The following is an 18,662-nucleotide window of genomic DNA, read 5'->3' on the forward strand; positions in this document are numbered from 1 at the left end:
TTCTGAGCCCCCTGCCAAGCCACCCATCCTAAGCGCCTATGGGTAATAAGTGAGTTGGTGGGACGGCTCCTCCTCCGAGCCACTTTTCCGTGTGATGCTGAGCTGGGCACTGCAGCCTTGAACTCTGTCTTGTTCCAAAACCACTATTTAGGGAAAGGAGTATTCTTACTTCCCCCACTACTCAGTGGCAGGTCCCAGTTTGTAAGTTAATAGACGTGCCCAGGCTGCTCCCCTGGTGAGTCACAGACCAGGGTTTGAACCTGGATTTGTTTCCACAGCTGTGCCCTTTGCACCATGTTTGAGACACCCAGCTCTGAGAGGGCTCCGCCCCAAGGGGCCCTGGTCAAAGCTCTTCCTCATCAAGCTCTTCCACATCTGTCTCATGTCGCCCTCCCCGAGCCAGCAGCCCCCCACACGGCCTGGGGCTCCATTCCTCCTGGGCGCAGCCCCCATGGGCTTCCCTTTTAACTACAATTCAGTCTGAGCAGCCCCAGGAGCACGGCTGTCTCCAAAGCTCCTTCCTCAGATGCGTTTCTGTAAACCCAGAAGTCTTGACCAAAGTGTTAATCAGCAAAGAAGGAGAAGCTTCCATGGGACAGCATAGCCCCTGGCTCAGTTGGGAAGGATTTTGTGAGGATTTCAGTTGGAAAGTGAGACTGGAAACTAAGGTGACCAACTGTCTCCATTGGCTGACACTGTCCTGGTTTTAGCACCAAAAGCCCCTCATCCTGGGAACCCCTTCAGTCCCAGGCGAACGGGGAAGGTTGGCCACACACTGGAGACAGACCCATGTGAAGCCCCATGAAACAGGACGCAGGGAAACAGCAGGAGAGCTGGGACCCCCCCCCCACCCCGCCTTCTGTCCGTTCCATGACTCAGACATGGTGTAAAGGGCACAGCTGTGGAAACGAATCCGGGTTCAAACCCCGGTCTGCGACTCACCAGGGGAGCAGCCTGGGCAAGTCTATTAACTTACAAAGCCTCGGTTTCCTCATCTGTAAAATGGGGAAGGACGGTAACAACTGCACACAGTTGTGAGAAGTGAAGAAAAGACACCCAGGCATAAACTGCTGAGCTCAGCGCCACCATACAACATGGGTCCCTGTGGGAAAGGGCAGAGCCAGGGCCTGGGCCTCCCCAGCTCAGCCGGCTTGCCCACTGGGCAGCCTTCTCTGGCTCCGCTTCTTCACCTGTAGGACAGGGCAAATAATTCCTCCCTCTCCTACATCAAATATGACGTGGATCGGAAAATGCCTTGTAAAGAATAAAATGCAAGACAAAGTTAGGGGCTATTGTTAAAAGAGAAGCAAGAAGCACGGAAGAAAGAGGGATGAGAGAGAGAAAGCATGAGAGAGGCTGAAGTGAGAGAAAAGGTCCCCTGGGGGAGGGAGGCCTGGGGAGACAGTGGGTACAACGCAGCTCCGGGGTCAGGGAGGCACTCAGGCACGTCGTTCGACCTCGCGGAGCCAAGCCGGGGTCCTCGTGTGTGCACGGGGCTGGCCGTGATGCACCTTAGTGCCGCACCCCACGAGGAACAGGTGCCTGAGCCCCGGATGAGAGATGGCCCATCAGGCTGGGCTGAGCACAGTGCAGAAGCGGCAGAGGCGCTCCGCGAATGGAGCTGTTCTTCATCACTATTATTCCTCAGTCCCACTTTGGGCGCCTGCCCCCCCGCCAACCTGTGCAAAACCTGGCATACTCCAGCTGCTGGGGGGCGTGCGGGGGCTGCAGCACAAAGCCGGCTTCTCGGATCTGCAGGCCCGGCCAATTCACGGAGCAGCTACACCGAGCCAGCTATAGCCCGAGGCTCTGGGGCCCGGCAGTGAACAAAATCCACACCACTTCTGCCCTGGTGGTGGGGGGGGGGGAGGGGGGGGAGCGGCTCTCTCCCCGGTGGGGAGATGCACAGTAAGCGAGAAAGCAACCTGGCCACCCAGTCAGATAAGGGAAGATCGCAAGCAGGTCCGGCCGGTGGGAGCAGAGCTGGGGGGCCGCCCGATGGCGAGGCGGGCCTCACCTGGCGTACTCCAGCCGCGACAGCAGCAGGTAGAGGCCGACGCAGAGCCCCAGGAAGACGTCCGCCGTCAGGAAGAAGGCCAGGGTGCTGTCCGTCACGTCGCTGGACGCCGCCAGGTCCACCAGCAGGGCCACGGCACTGATGGTGCCCCCCATGGCTCCTCCTGCCGAGAGCACAGGCCCGTCACCGAGATGCGCAGTGGGCCCACCTTCCTTCACCTCCGACCCTGGACCCTCCCTTTCTCTTGACTGCCCTTCTGGTGGAGTCAGCAGTTTCAGACTCAGGGCCGGGACTTCTCAGGGAGCTCCTCTCCCGGGCCCTCAGCCCAAAGCACGACCAACCGAGGCGGGCCAGACGTTCAGGGAATGTTCTAGCACGGGCCCTCCTGTGGCTCGGAGCAGCACCATCCCATCCCAGGAGTCCTCGTCACTTACAGAACCGTCATGTGGCCCACCGGCGAGCTCACGGAACTGACCTTGTACCCCACGGGAGGTGTGGCACATACACACGTGAACGCGGGTGTGTGCACAACACACACGCACTCACGCTTTCTCATATACACTCTCTCACACACACACACACACACACACCGCTGTGCTATCACAGTCCTACACACATACACACACACACATGCATGCAACCGCCCTCCCACATGGAATGTTCTCTCTCGCCAAGGGCTTTGCCACGTGATCCACGTGACTCCGTGCCACCACCATTCACTGCTACCAACAGAGGAGGCGGCACAACTTAGTGGATCCATGGCTCTGGGCGCCAAACAGATGTACATCTGACCCTTGACCCTGCAGCTCACTAGCTGCGACTTGGGGGCTAATGTGACTCCTTGGAGCCCCAGTTTGCTGGTCTACAAAATGGGGCTAACAAGCCCTGCCTTGCATAGCTGCTCTGAGGACTGAATGTCCGGAAAGGGCCCAACACACAGTCGCCTTTCAACAAGTACCGGTCCCCTTCTTTGCCACAATCACACCGTCACTTCTGGGAGGCGGGGGGGTGGGGGGTGGGGTGGGGATGTGCCTTACTTTTCTGTTGAACCCTCACACCCGTGGCTAGTCAACCTGTGCTGGGCAAGACTAAGGGGTCAGACATGTTGTGCATGCCCCCAGATCACTTACTCCTCTCCGCCTCTGTTTCTCTGCCTGGAAAATGGGGCTAATACTTGTCCTGTCCATCCCCCGAGGCCTGGTGAGTATGTTGTACTGCTGGGCTGAATGAATGCGTCTGCCCGCATTCGAGGACCAGGATACTGATTCTCAGGGAGACAAGGAGGTGGCTCACTGCAGACAGCAAACAGCAAACTGGTCTGTGTGGGCAGGGACGGCCCTGTCATTGTCATGCAGCTCTGACCAGGCGGCACCTTCTGCCTGGTGTCGCACGAGCAGTAGTGGAGAGCAACGGTTGAGGGCCTCGCCCACACTCTGCCCGACGGCGCTGTGGCTGAGCTTCATTTGCCTGGGCAGGGCCCGGCATCAGGATTTGAAAGGATGGCAGAGAGATCAAAGTTAACACAGTGATGACGAAGAGCACAGACTCTGGAACCAGAACATCTGAATCCAATCCTGGTTCGACCGCTTCCAGCTGTGCGGCCTTCAGCAAGTCACTGAACCTCTCTGTGCCTCCATGTCTTCATCTGTAAAGTGGGGATATTAGTAATACCCACATCAAAGGGCTCTTACAAAGATAAAAAGGATTCTGAGCCAGAAAGCATTCAGAAAGGTGCCCAGCACACAGAAGGGCCTATGAATCCTCTCAGATCCCCAATTAGGTGTTCGGCTATTTCTGTCCTTCCTACATCAAAGCAGCAATGACAGGGTAAACTCCTCGCCAAGAGGGTGCCAACTTCAGAGACGCTGTAATCCCACCTGGGTGTTTTGTAAGAACTGGAGCTCAACTTTAGAGTAAAGACACTTGCCGGCTACCCTGAGGAACAGATCTTAACATCACTGCCTATTGATTTCCCTCTCTCTCTCCTCAACTTGTAGGGAATTTACAATATTATCATCAACAACAAACCAGGCCTCCGGGAGCTCATCTTTCATGACTCCCTACTTTTATCTCATCAGTTATGGAAATACATGCAAATGAGGGGTTTAAAAAAACACCAGCACAAAACAAATGAATTGTTCCTCCCATGCCTACACGTGCAGAATTCACAGATGGGCTCCTCTGGACGAGAAATGACGGGGGCTGGGGAGGTGGCGGTGGGGCCTCTGGGAGCCGGGGCCACCTCGGATTTTCCAGGGTGAGGGGCGCCCAACCCTCCCCCCGGCCCCTGCAGAGTGAGGACACTGACTTAGGGCCCCGGGGTAATCAATACCGAAGTGCAAGAGCCGGACTTTTCAACTTTTTAAAAAATGGACTTTCTGAAACATTCACAGGAGAGTCCCCTTTTCGAGAAGATTCACAGGTGGCCAGATGAACCCGAAGGGCCCCCTGCCAGCACAAATGGTGTTTGGTCCCTGGCTCCTAGACACGTAGCCAGCAATGTGGTTGTAATGAAAAATACATCCTTTGGCAGGATGGAGGGAGTTGAGGGGACAAGAGCTTCTCTCAGACTCGGGTGACAGAAGAGATTACATCCAATGCTCGCGGGCCATTTCCCTCAGGCTAGGCATGTCCTTCTCAAAGCCCTGCTAGGGGCATATTGATTGTACTCAAGAAACTTAGCAATGGGTCCACTTTTATTTTACTTTAGACCCAAGGATTTCCCCGGGTAGAGCCAGAAGCCTAATCTTATGTCCAAAATGGCAGATTGAGCTCACATCTGAACTCTGATCTGCAGGTAGGAACAGCTCCACGGCTGAGTTGAGAAGGGGCAGGAGGCTCAGGAGGAAAGATACGGATCTAGTAGTGATGTCTGGCACTGGTGCGGGCATGGGGCGGGGATGCACACTTGTCCAGGTATTTGTCATCCCTGCCACATACGGCCTGGTGTTATTAATTCATGGACACAGAAGAGATTCCTAGTGAAATTCTTCTCAAGTGGACAAATGCTTACAGCACTCCTTCATGCAACAGCGATGTGCCCGGACGCCGAACACAGCAGCTGAGTCCCCAGTCTGGCGTTAAGGGATGGTGGTCTTCTGCAAAAGCACAGATTCTTACTGACCCACCTCCTTTTTATCTTGTTGGGACATCTGAGCGAGGGAACAGAGCTGCTAAAGGCCTGGACCACGGGCTCAGGATCAGCATCAAACTTCAGCCAAAGGGGTTGGCCCAAGTCGTACGCCTGTGTTTCCAGAGAATGCCAAAGTTCAGGGTCATGGAGGTGTTTATTTGCTAGGCTATCAGCTCCTGAGAGGCTGGGTCTTGTTCATCTTTGTATCCCTGGCACATAGTAGGACTTCTATAAAATGAGAAAGGGAAAAAGGGGGGGAGAGGCTAAGAGGAAGGAAAAGGAAAGAGAAGGGAGGGGACAGGAGAAGGTGTGGGGACGAGGAGAAAGGGAAGAAAGGAATGCTGCTTTAGGAGATGCACTTGGTAGACAGATGTGTGTGCTGAAAGTGGCCGCAACTGGCTTCCCTCCCGCCTGCTCTTCCTACAGGATGGTTTTCATGTTCTCCCGCTGATGCGTGTGGGTCTGTGTTCTCTCCCCTGGGTCTCCTGGGATGCTTGCTCTGGTGACCCAGGCACCATGCCTCAGGGAAGCCCACCAAGCCGTGCCGAGACCCCGGCAGAGTGGAGCGCCCCGGCCCCAGACCCGGCCTGGCTGAGTTTCTCGGGAGCGGGTCTCCAGCCCTGTTGAGCTCCATCGGCTGCTGCCGTGCGGAGCAGAGGAGAGCTGTCCCTGCCGACTCCTGCCCAGACTGCAGATCTGTGAGCCAAAGAACTGACTGCTATTGTTCGAAGCCACTAAGTTTTGGGGTGCTTTGTTACCCAATAATAGATAGTGGAAATATAGCTAACACTTGTTGCCTTTTCTGGAAGGGTCGCTGCATTCTCACCTCTGATTCCTCCGCATGACCCCCAGGTAGCCTGACCTGGTGGGCCGTCTGGAGTCCGGCTCTTACCTGATATCAGCGCCTGAGAATTCCTCATGGGGAAGGAGCCGGTCATGCCGAAGACACTGCTATTGAAGATGGTGGAGGTGCCGCTGAGGATCGCCATGCAGATAATGGTGACAGCAAAGAAGCCAGAGGTCCAGGAAGAGGTGTCCACCTTCACTAGCACAGTCATCACCAAGAAGATGGCCAGCATGACAGTCAGTGAGGCCAGCACACGGACACGAATCGGAACCCTGTGCGGGGAGGGAGGGACGCCAGAAGCGGTCAGAGATCCCCTTGGGCCTCCCACGCCGGGCCACGGGTGGTGAAGGTTCTTAAGGGACACTCTGCAGCCGGGAGGCCTGTGCCTGAATCCTGCCTTCCTAGCTCACTAGCTGTGTGACCCTGGGTCAGTGACTCAGTCTCTCTGGTTTCAGCTTCTGCATCTGTATAGCAGGGAGGAGAATGGATCCACCTGCAGGGTGGTTGTAAGGGTCTCTGCAGGGGAGTGTGCAGAGTGCAGGGGGCAATATCAGCTCAGGGCAAATGCTCGGCGGATATTGCTTCTTTTCATCTTGCTGTGAGGTTCAAGGACAGGACAGGAGGGCTCTCAAGCCCCTGCTCCCCCACCACAGGGCTGAGCTCCCACTGGCTTTGCCTAGTGTTTCAACGAAGCAACCACCCTCGGGGCTTCCTTCTCCCAAAACTTAGCAGTGGGGGGAGGAGGGAGACGAGCAGAAAATCATCATCATCATCATCTTCATCATCATCACGATATAGCAATTACCCAGATAGTACTTAATTTGTGCTAAGTACTCTTCGGAATGTTTCTACATGCTGACTTGTTGCATTCTCGCACCAGCCCTGTAAGACAGGCCCTCTTACCTGTCCCGCACATACAGGGAAGGAAACTGAGGTCAGAGATGCTAAAGAACTTGCTCAAGGTCACTCCCTGTGACCCCGAGAGGGCTGGCTCCAGTCTGTGTTCTCAGAAGGACACTCTGCTTCCTTGAGTGCCCTCCACCCTCTCCCAGCAGCTAGAGCTGCCCGATACCCCAAGGAAGGGGATATGGGTAGTCCAGAACAGGCCAGGGCAGAAGGATTCTCCTGTGATGGTCTCAGTCGCCACGGGCAGCCGCTGATGCTGGTGCGGCCCAGGGCCGGCCCCAGCCCCACACCAGCAGCACAAACCATACGTCCCTCCCAGCCCCCAACCGCCCAGACACTGCCCTGAAGGGAGGAGCGAGAAGGCTGGCTCTCCTGCAAACAGCACATTTTTATTCCAGGGAGAGAGAATATCATTGAAAGGGGCTGTTTAAATCATCAGATTAGACTAAGCTTTAAGCCGGATTGGATGTTTGGTTAATTTTCCTGCTAACCAGTGGGTGGGGGCTGGGAGAAAAGCCAGATTAGTTATAGACGCAAAAAAAAAAAATTTTTTTTTTGATAAAAAAGAAAGACCTGAAAGGCAAAAAAAAAAAGTATCTACATATATATGTACATAAATAGGTGTGAAATGATGAGCAGGAGAAGCAAGGATTTTCCAAAGTGCTTTTGTGGCTCCAGGCTACCTTGAGTTTTCTCTGATCTTCATTCTGATCCTTGCTGGAGGGAGAGCAGGGGTCAGCCTCTGCTGTGTGAGGGGCAGACGGAAGCCTGAGGATGTGAGGAGGCAGTTCAAGGTCGCAGCGTGAGTTCGTGGGGAGCAGGGAGGAGAACCCAGGTCTGCTGAACCTCCGCCCAGGGCTGTCTGCCAACATGCATTCTCTCCGGCGCCTGTTCCACAAGCGTGTGTTGGGCAACTCCTGTGTGTCAAGCACTGTGTGGGATGACCCAGCCCCCGGCCAGACGAGGGCCAGGCATTTTGCTTTAGTGTGCACAGTGCTGCAGTGGGAGGGCCTCAGGGCATCCGAGGGGGCACAGAACCCAGCCCGGGGGTCGCACAGTCTTTCTGGAGGTGGCACCTAAGCTGGAGTGTAAGGTGTGTTGGGATGTGAGTGCACGCGTCTGGTGAGAGGGAACGAGGCTAGCCTCGGGCTGCAGGTGAGATTGAGAGCAGAAGCTGGAGGGAATCGGAGCCCTACCCTGGAGGGCCTGGTCCACCTGCTAAGTGCCAAGGCTTGACCCTCAGAGTAGGGTCCAGGTTGGGCGTGTGGGCTTCGCCTGCCAGCATCCCTTCCCTGAGGAACACTCTTTCTTCCACGCCAAGTTGTTCTGGAGAGGTGACCGGCCACATTGTCCACCCCTGACCCAGCCACAGATGATGGACACATGATGACTGGGTCTGGGGTGACTGGAGTGTCCCATGCCATGCGGCGGGTCGCTGGATTAGGTCAGGGATTAGCATGTGAGCCAGGCAGGGCCAGGGAGGGCTCTCCAGGGCTGAAAGGTGGAGAGAAGTGCCCTCTCTGCCACGACCGTGTTGGGGGCTGCTGGTTGCCACCTGGCCGGGTGCATGGAGAGAGACCACATTTGGGATGAAGCCAGGCAGACACACACGGAGCCCAGGGACAGTGCAAGAGAAGGACAGCCCTGGGGACATATGTAATCCCTTAGATCCAGCAATGTGTGGAGGCAGCCCTGACTTTAATTTTCCACGTAAAGAATGAGAAAATCCTTTTTGTGTCTCTATTGTCTGTTACAAGAGTGCAAGTTAACACAAAGAGGCACATCAAGGTTTCTAGCTGGTGGGTGACCCGTCCATGCACCCTCCCTCTACCAGGAAGCAGGCTGCAAGTGACAGGTAATTAACACTCCCAAGAGCAGGCTTCAACCAGTGATAGGGGCGTGGGTGGATAAATACTCCAGCTCCCTCCCTCTCAGGTGTGTGTTCCACACTGGGTCCCAGAGACCCCAGGCAGGTCAAGCTGGGTCTCTCTCTGTGGGAGCTGGTTTGGTAAGCCATCCTTTATTGGCTGCCTTCCCCTCTCGTTTCCCCCTCTCCGTTCTCCTACCCTCACCTCCCAAATAAACTGCTCGCACTTAAAATCCCTGTTCCAGGGGCTGTTTCTGGGGAACCCCACACTACGATGCATCTTCCCAGGGTCTGCAGGGGCCTCATCCTGGGCAGGAGCTGGTGGGCAGCCAGGTAGAGCACCTGGACCCCTGGGGGCCCAGAGGATCCGGTGTAAATGCACACCAGGAGCCCTGGAGGCTGGTGGTCAGGCCTACCTCTGACGTTCTGGGTAGTTCTACACACTCAACCGTGTCACACAGTGCCCTCCACCCTCTCCCAGCAGCTGGAGCTGCCCGATACCCCAAAGATAAGAGCCAGCAAGGGCCCAGAGCCTGGGTCAACATAACGTTCCCATTTACAATTATAAATATTAAGACAATCAAGTGGAGAGAGAGGGTGGGGACCAAGGCCAAAAAGCTTTACCAGACCCCTGGGGCAAGAAGGCAGCCCAGGGCAGACTGGGAGACATGAGGAGTACTGCCCGGACAGTGCTCTCCTGTCTTGTTCTCCCCCCGCCCCAGGGCGGACACAGGGCCTGGGAGGGACCTGATGAGTATCCGCTGCATGCACAAACTGACAGGCAAGGGCTATTAGCGATGCAGGGAGACTCTCTGCTTCTTGACCCCCCCCAAGCATGGCAGGGAGACCACTGGGAACATTTGCTCTTTCCAGCCAGCCTTAGGAGTAGCCTCTGCCTCTAACCTTACCTCCTCTCAGCCCTGGTGAAGACGAAGTCCACGCCAGGAATGCTGATGGCATCCCAGGAGCTCTCTGGGGCCTGTCACAACAAGGTAATTAGTTGTCCCTACAGGAAGCTTGCTCTGGAGAGAGCTGGGGGACTTCTCGCCCAGCACCCCCAGGGTGGTGGGAGGTGAGGTAAGTGCCAAAGGCAGGACAGGAGCAACACAGGCCCCACAGGTCCCTTGCCTGCTCAGGCCTCCTCCTTGCCCGCAAATTACCTGCCACGTGACCCATTCTGCGCCTGAGCCTCATCTCTGGGCCCCAGGTCCTCAGGGATCTTGCGTGGGGCTCTCTTCAATGCCCACGAGGGTTTATGAAACATGCCACACGAGGCCCACCCCACACGCAGTAATGGGGGCATGCTGGCCTCACTCTGCTTCAGCCGCTGGGACCCTGGGGCAGGCCACACGAATGTGAGATTCTGGGAGAGGGCTGCCGGCTCCCCACCCCCTTGCTAGAGAGGGCTCAGGACCCCAGGGGGCTGATTTCTTCATAAGTCTCTCAAATGTAAATCCTCCTCATAAGTATTTATGATGCTACAGATTTAACATAATAAAACACTTGGAGATTATGGATGAGCCAGTCAGAGAAAGCCAGGGTTCTCCAGGAGGGGAAAAAAGGAGACATTTCAATCTCGCACATTAAATAAAAAACAGCTTAGCCCCAAACCATCTTCCCACAACCCAGAAACAGACGGAGGCCCACAAGCGTTCCCCACACTGCCTTCACCCCTCTCCTATAGGCAGGAGAGGGCAAGGGTAGGCCCTGGGGTGGGCTGAACCTTCTGGAAGATACCCTATAATGCTGAGCCTTTTCAGAGCCAGCAGCCTGCCTGACCTTGGGAGGGTGGCTGCCTGGGCGGTCCACAGACCTAGACCTCCTTAACTACCTCCTTCCTTCCAGCTGCCTGAAGACAGGGCAGAGGCCCTCACCAGAAGGCTCTGAGATGTGGCTCTGGACGCAGGGAGCAGCTGGGGGACCCAGAGTTTCCAAGTACAAGTGTGGGGTGAGAAGGGTCCCAGTTCCCATCTGGCTTCACCCTGTTAGTGGCCACGTGACCTCGGTGAGCCTATCTTCCCATCCGTAAAACAGGTACCGAGTCGCCTGCTCTCTCGCTGTTGGGAGGATTAAAGGAGACAAAGCTCTAAGGGGTACGAGCGCTCGGAAGCGCTACTCCAGTGTCCTGAGGGTCGACCTTCCCTGCCCCTGCTGACCACTGTCCCAGGCTGGCTTCTGAGCTGCAGGATCTCAGCACCACAGAGGAGGTACAACGTCGCCTGGGCCTCCCCTCACTGGTCCTGTGGTCTTGGGTGTAGTCCTTTCACGGCTTCCCTCTCAGGTTACTGTGTGTCACCAGGCGTCACCCCTTGTTATAGCTCAGACCATGACGCCAGATCTAGAAGGGGTGGGGGCTCTCACTTATACGAGGCTGGGCTGTCCTTGCTGGACAAACCCGTGTCCCCAGGGCCAGCCAAGTGAGTGGACAGAGAGGATCATGGGAGAGTCCTGGAAAGGAGGGGGTGGTGAGAGACCAAGGGGCCCTCCACCACCTCAGCTGTCACCGCCTCTTCCTCATCCTCCTCCCCTTGTGTCCCCTTCCCTTCTTCCTGCCTTCTTTCCTGCAGCTCTTCCCTCCAGGGACCGGCAGTGCTGAAAGAACACTTGGCCCTGCTCTGCGCCCCACCTTCAAGGACACTGAGGGTAGTCCTGTGTGCCAGAGGAAGGCACGAGGAGGCGGGTTTAGGGTCAGCTGGTTTATGATTGGGGTCACAAGGCCCTCAGGCCATCTGGGCCCCATTCTGCTCTTCATCCTTACGGCCTGCACTTTGGTTTTAAAATGGGTGCAAATTCTTTGCCTCTCCTTCCATTGATAGGTGGGTCTATGTCCCCTTGAAACCAAGTGGGCTTGGGGAGTGCTTGCCCAGCTGAGTCCGGCATAAGTGACGCCATGTGGCTGCAGAGATTAGGTTACAAAAACCACGTAGCTTCTGCCTTGCTCTCTTGAGCACGTGCTCTTCAGCCACAGGACGAAAAGTCCTACTACCTGAGACCAACGTACCAGAGACCACAGGGAGGGGAGGGGAGAGTAGAAGAGAAGAGAAGGAGATGGGTGCTGGATAAGGGCCAGCAGCTCCAGCCCAGCCCAGCTTTCTGCAACCACATCAGAGACAGCAAGTCAGAGCTTCCAACTGAGCCTGATGATGCCCAGAGCATGAGACATACTCATTACTGTTAGTGTTTTAACCCACGACCACGCTTGGGGATCACTGACTGCCATGACAGATAATTGCAATAGCCTCACAGCATAATGTTTGGAAGGACCGGTCTATCCAGGCTTAGCCCACATGCTGTCCTCTCTCCTCCTATGCTCAGAGCAGACACCACCATTCAATCGCAGCACACTCCCTGAGGCCAGACCTGCCTTGGAGTCCTGTTCCACCAGAGATCCAGGCCGGCACTGCGAAGTTAGTGGAGTTGAACTGATTTGCCATCAGGGATCTAAGGTTTCAGGCAGCTGTGCCCAGAGAAGGTTCCTGGCGGTAGCTTAGGGGAAATGTGGGCAAAGTAGCTAGGGCTGGTGCTCCTGCAAACCTAAATTGAGAATGGATGGCAAGAGTTCCCCGGTGGGTTCTAAGGGCCATGCCAACCTCCCCGGCTGTCTCCTACATCATTCCTTCTTCCACAGCACAGCCCTGGGGCTCTCTCCCAGCCCCTGCTCTAACACAGTGTCAGGAGGTCCCCACTGAGCCTCTGTGAGCAGTCAACACGAGCCATTCCATGGAGAGAGAGCCAGAATTGTGGGGTGCCAGGCTCTTAACTTCCCACACTCTCAGGAATGCTTGGAGGGGTGCCTGGGTGGCTCAGTCGGTTAAGTGTCTGACTATTGGTTTCAGCTCAGGTCATGATCTCAGGGTCGTGGGATCGAGTCCTGTGTCAGGCTCTGCACTCAGTACAGAATCTGCTTGTCCCTCTCCCTCTGCTCCTCCCTGCCCCACCGGCTCTCCCCATCTCTATCTCTAAAATAAATACACTTTAAAAATTAAAAAAAAAAATGCTTGGAAGACCAGCTTCCACAAGCCTTGCCCCCCCGGGCCTACCCCGCCATCCACATGCTGGCCTTGGGCCACCCCGTCTGCAGCCCAGGCAGCTGGTGACAGACAGGCACCCCAGATGGGAAAGGAGGAAGAGCCGGGTCCCCACATGCCTCCCGCTGGCTGCTGACCCAGTGTCCTAGTGCGTGGCTGGGAAGTGAAAGTCCAGCTCCCTGCCCCGGCTTCCCTCGGCAGGGCCCCAGGTCGCTGGGCTGACCTCTCAGTCTTCCCTGTAGGCCTCCTACTTGGGGGGCTGCCCCTGGAGCAGGCAGAAAAGCAGCAGCTGGGAGCAAGAGGCGCGTGGAGATGGCTGGAGGCGAAGGGCGGGGGCTGGCGGAGGAAGGAACGTGGCCTACCTGTTGACAAGCAGGAAGTTCGCCATGAGGCACAGCATGGAGGAGACGGTGGAGGCGATGGTCAGGTAGCTCTCAAAGTAGTTCTGCAAGCACAGAAGTGAGGGGGCTGCTGATGTCACCGGGGGTGGATGGGAAGGCCCCCCGGAGAGCGGAGACAGGGCTCCTCCTGGGGGGCTTCTCCCCACTGTCTTCAGAAACCAATGAGTGATGGACAGGTCTGCTCCAAGACGGCATGGTCCCACCCCATGGTGACCTACGACCACTTACAAGGTCACTCAACAGATACCAATATGAGCTGTGCGAACTGCTGGGGACGTAAGTTAGGATAAGACATTGTCCCTGCCCTCAGAGAGGCCCCGAATGCTCTGCAGCCCGTGCTCCCCCTGACTCTACCTGTCCCCACCCACAGATGAGCCAATGGGGACAGGACTCAACTGTGAGCGTGTGCACACAGAGAGACTGTGCCCTACCAGCCTGCTTTGCCTCCCGCCAAATTTCAATTATCCAAGTGCGCTTTGTTATAACCCAACCACATTCTCGTGTTCTTGCAACCAAGTGGGGCCTCTTAGAAATACACCAACCCTGATGACTGTGGGGAAACTTTGTTCTGACTCTGGATTTGCTTCCTCGGAGAGATGCTACCCAAGGTCAAGTCCACTTTGGGAAATGGCTCCTAGACTAGCCAAGAGGAGGGAAAAGGGTATTTTTCTGGAAGCAGTTGCAGGGGATTCTTGATGAAGCGTGCATGAGACCACACGAGGAAGAGCACCAGATTATAACATGCTGGAATTTACAGCTAAAGAAACTGTATGGCAATTGCACCTGGTTCTCCAAACTCAGAGAACTGTCCACTCGTTAGGATAGATTTTACTGCGTACCCGTTATTCCTCAATATACCTGTCTTAAAAAAAAAAAAATCAAAAAGGGCTGACATATCTTGGCTTTGGTCATTGTATGTCAAACCATGAACCCCAGGTTGGTAATGATTATGGGTGTTAAGCCGTGAGAATAGATCACACGTATGAAGCATTTCCTGTGTGCCTGATACAAGAGCTTTATATTAAGTATGTTGTTCAATCTGAAAAATAAAAGAGAAGCTGTGAGCATTCTACTCTGGAAAGCTCACAAAATTGGACTTAACTGAGGTGATATTTTGAGTTACAAATGTGCCAAGCGCAAGGCACAATGCGTGCAAAAACTTTGCCAATGTGAGAGCATGGTGGCAGTTGTGGGGATCACGACAGAGAACGAGACACGCTTCCTGCCCGCTAAGAAGGAAGCATCCCACTGGGAGTGTAATACAGAGTGTGAAGGTATTTTCATCTCAAAACACCACGGGAAGAGATGTCAGAATTCTGTGGGGTTTTTTTGTTTTTTATTTTTGCCAAATCAGAGGTAGGAGCGGTGAGTTCTAGAAGGGGTTCTGGGTGGGGGAGTGGGACCAGGGAGGAGGATCACATGAGAGAATGGGAGTGAATATGGGTTTGGGGAAAGGTCCCAGAGGAGGTGGGATCTGAGTCAGACCTTGACACAGAGGGTCAGAGCTGTTCTTTCTGGGACAGTCTGATTGCAACGTGGAGCCCAAAAGAGAAAGATATCATAATGTACTCCTTCTGGTCTGAAACCGATTGTTCCAGGGTCTCTTTTTAAAGCCTGCAGAGTGCTTTGTGGTCTTTGAAATCTGCACCCTGAATATAAGGTGGTGGTGGCCTTGCCATTAAAATGGTAATCACAGTGAGTGCGGTCCATCAACCATGAGCCTTAGAAATAGCCTTCCTCCTTTGAGGTGCCACCTCATTGTTCCTGCCCTGATGGGCTCAGTAGAGCCTGGACTGGTCCGAGGCACTCAGTCAATTACGTCTTGACACAGTGGCTGAGCCTACGTGAGGCCAGGCAGGCGGCAGGCAGGAGCCACGGAGAATGGCCCCGAGGAAGAGACAGCCGCAGGTGGGGGGCCAACCAAGACGGCCCCAAATCCGAGCCCCCTAACGGGGCTCCCTTCATTCAGTGGCTGCTCATTCCATGGCAAGCCTACAAACGACCATTGCATGGGATGCAGAATCTCTGCCTTTGTTTTTCAAGCAGGCTCAGGTTCCCTGAACATTTTAAGAGTGGGGATTTCCTAGGTAATTGCATGTTCTGGTTTGTTGATATTTAAGCAGAAAATTGTCCTTTTAATGTTGGAAAGCATTTTAAAATATTGACAACGGAGTAAGACTCTTTCTGTGGATGGAGCCCATTTTCTTGGCTTTTCAAAGAGCCTTTCTTTGTGGATGGAGCCCATTTTCTTGGCTTTTCAAAGAGCAGGCAGGAGGGGCGGAATGGACTGGACCCTGGACCATTTTCCTACTGATACATATTGGGGGCTGTAGAAGGTTGCGTAGGCTGACTCAGCACACCCCATGGAGTTTTTTTTGTTTTTTTTTTTTAACTTAGTTCCTGATATAAACATATTGATGGGGGGGGGGAGGGAGGTTACTTATTTGATGCTTTTGCCTGTAAGTAGAGTTCTAGCAAAACGTGGTGGGCAGACTCTCTAGGTGGCCCCCATAGTCCCAGCCTCCTGTGCTCACGCCCTTGTATGTGACACCCTCTGCTAAGTGTGGGTGGGACCTGTGACTTGCTTCTAACCAAGAGAATACGGCAAAGGGGCAGACATACAGGATAATGTGTATGGGATAATGTTACGTGAGATGGTAGCACCTGTCTTCCTGGACTCTTTTTTTTCCTCCCTTGATGGCTTAGAGGATGCAAGGGGCATCCTGGGGAACCCCAAGTGGCAAGAACTGCAGGTGACCCCTAGTTGCTCAGAGAGGTTTCTGGCCAACACCCAGCAAGAAACTGAAGCTCTCAGTCCTACGACTGCAAGGACCTGGATTCTGCCAACAACCCAAATAGCCTGCAAGTGATCCTTCTCCAGCCGAGCCTCCAGGGAGACCGCAGCCCTGGCTAAGCCCTTGACTGTGGCCGTGTAAGATCCAGAGCCGAGGACTCCGTCAAGCCATGCCCCGACTCCTGGCCCATGGGCACTGTGAGAAAATAAACGTGTGTCGTGTTAAGCCGCTAAAGCGTGCAGCTTTTTGTTACACAGCAATACATTCCTCATGAACAAGGGCTTTGGGCAGCTGAGTTCCTACTATCCAGGGTTTTTCTACATCTTGCTGCCTTCTTGTAGTTTACATTCGGTTTCTCGATGAAAACAGGGACAGCTGACCCTGATCTTGCTAGACATGAAGACCAGTGTATCTGCCCGTGAGGGAAACAAAGGTTATGCTTGCTGACATCAGTCCCCTTAGCCTTTCCTCATCAACTCCTTTGCTGAAATTAGGTTCATTTTGTGCCGATTCCAAGAAACAGGACTTAGCTTACATGCCACCCCAGTCTGCTTACCTTGCCCGCCCTGCGGGCCATTTGCCTTGCTACTCAGTCCCACGGACATAAAGCCACTGCCCCCAGAGAAGGAGCTGACTGCGAGGGACAGAGCCCTGTGCTGCACACTGCCGGACTGCACCCTCGAGGCTCTCGCTCCCTGGGTGACGGTGGGAGGGGTCAGGTGACACTCTCTGAAGTCGGGGAGAGGAAAAGCCCCATGACATAGGCTTTGACCAATGAGAGGCAGGAAGTGGGAAGGAGACAAGAGATAAACTTCTTGACTTTCTTCTCCCCCAACCACCTGGTCTAAAATGTGGTGGCCCCATGTGACTTCTCTGGATTCATGCTGGGTGCCTGAGCAGCCAGCAGCTGTGTTTGGTTGCAAAGCTGGGGCCAGCCTGCGTTTGCTCTCTCCCACCCCCGCCTCACTTCCCTTTTCCCCCACTCTTGCTTCCCTAGGACGGCGCACCCTGAGATGGGGTTCACACATAACGGGTGGCCTCGGGCTCCTTTCTAAGAAACATCCAGCAGTGAAGGCCCTACTGTCCACCCTGGATTACGCCCTTTGCAGACCTGCAGTGGGCATTTCCTTCCTGGGTTTGTCTCATTTGCCTGCAAGGGATGTTGGGGCCCCCTTCTCCCATTTTACTCCAGGCAATGTAAGAACATTTGAATATTGGTTCAAGCACATTGGCAACTGTCCTGCCCCCTCCAAAGCAATCCGTCCTCTCCATCCCATAGGGCGATCTTATGTCATGCAATGTGTGGGGATGATTCATGCCACAGTTCACCTGCACTTGGGTCTGGTTCCTAGGAGCTCCCTCAAGAGGCTCCGTTGTTATTTACCACACCAGGTGCCCCACAACATGATTGATGAACATGGCCTCCACCTCCAGAGGTGAACCCAAAGACCCCAAAGGCCAGCGCCGGCCAGGCAGGAGTGGAGGGAGGAGGAGAGCCCCCGGGCAGTGGCACTGGGCCACCTCGGGGGACAGCAGAGTCTGTGCTTTGCACACCCACAGGGAGCACCAATCCTGAAGCGACGAGATGAATGAAGCCCCTCACGGCTGTGCCACATGGCAGGCCTGCTTATACAGTCCGCGGAAAACCTACATCTTGGGGAGTCATTCCTGTAGGTAGGAGACTGTGTGACTCAGCAAGCAGGCAGGGCTGGAAGACGGCTGGGAGCAGCAGGGCAGGACATGATGGGATGACAGGGCCTCTCGGAACAGGGTTCTCTGCCTCAGAGGTCGGGAGCCCCAGAGGCTGGTAATCCCACGGCCCTCCGCCTGGCCGGCGGCCGCTGCCCATCCAACCAGCAACCCACTCCTTTGTTCCCTGAAGCTGTGGCCACCCCTGTGTGCCCTGCACTGTGCTGGTGGCTTGGTGTTTACCCTCTGGGAGCATGTAGCCTGGCACCGTCCTGCAGCTGGAGTACAGGGGACACAAGGCATGGTGGGAGGAGGGAAGGAGGGGCCCAGGGGGGCTTCTTGCAGGAGGCCCTCTTGGACTGCAGCCCGAAAGGCCAGGGGAAGTTTGCCAGAAGGATATGGGGAGGTGGCGGTGCTGGCAGGGAGAGAGACCACACTCCAGGAGGCAGGAACAGCACATGCAAAGGCCCGGGGGATGCTTCTTTGCCACTTATGGCTCGGACACAAGTCCCTTTGTTGGAACAGACTCCCTGAGGCCCTCCTCGGCATTGACAGGAATCAACTGCACTGTGCTGTGCATCCCGCCCAGACATCCCAGGAGAGGCGGTCATGGAGCCACGGCACCCACCCCTCTCTTTCAGGGTGCTGATGGGAGACAGTGGCCCCATCGGTCACCATTCTGAATTCGCCAACCCGATGGGTGGCGAGGCCCAGATGAGGAAGAAAGAGGAAAATTCTGTTCCTCGTGTTTCTCCTCTAAGCTCCCTGCCCTCAACCTTCTCCCTGCCTGCTGCAATCACTGGGGGCTCAGCACGCTGGAAGTGGTAACACCAGAGTCAATCTTGGCATGGGGCAGGTAAGCCACATGGGGGCACAGAAGCCCCGCCGAGTACCAGGTAACTGCCAGTGAGCAAAACCGCTCACATGTGGCTTGCACAGACCCCAGTCCCTTTGCTCTTAATGCAGCCCAAGGCAGAGC

At 55.2% G+C, this 18,662-nt stretch overlaps 1 protein-coding gene across 1 annotated transcript in view; it reads right to left on the reverse strand.

The window, feature by feature from the left end:
- SLC29A3 (solute carrier family 29 member 3) overlaps window positions 1–18,662 on the reverse strand; it is a 45,032-nt gene that overhangs the window by 8,866 nt on the left and 17,504 nt on the right. Inside the window, exons 3-5 of the mRNA XM_081824090.1 lie at window positions 13,161–13,243; window positions 6,043–6,269; window positions 2,018–2,180 (exon numbers count right to left, since the gene is read on the reverse strand). Coding sequence (XP_081680216.1) covers window positions 2,018–2,180; window positions 6,043–6,269; window positions 13,161–13,243 — 473 coding nt within the window. The remainder of the gene's footprint in view (window positions 1–2,017; window positions 2,181–6,042; window positions 6,270–13,160; window positions 13,244–18,662) is intronic.

This window comes from Leptonychotes weddellii, chromosome 6 (genome assembly GCF_054177405.1).
Source record: "Leptonychotes weddellii isolate Sample4059 chromosome 6, ASM5417740v2, whole genome shotgun sequence".
In the NCBI taxonomy this organism is placed as follows: Eukaryota; Metazoa; Chordata; class Mammalia; order Carnivora; family Phocidae; genus Leptonychotes; species Leptonychotes weddellii.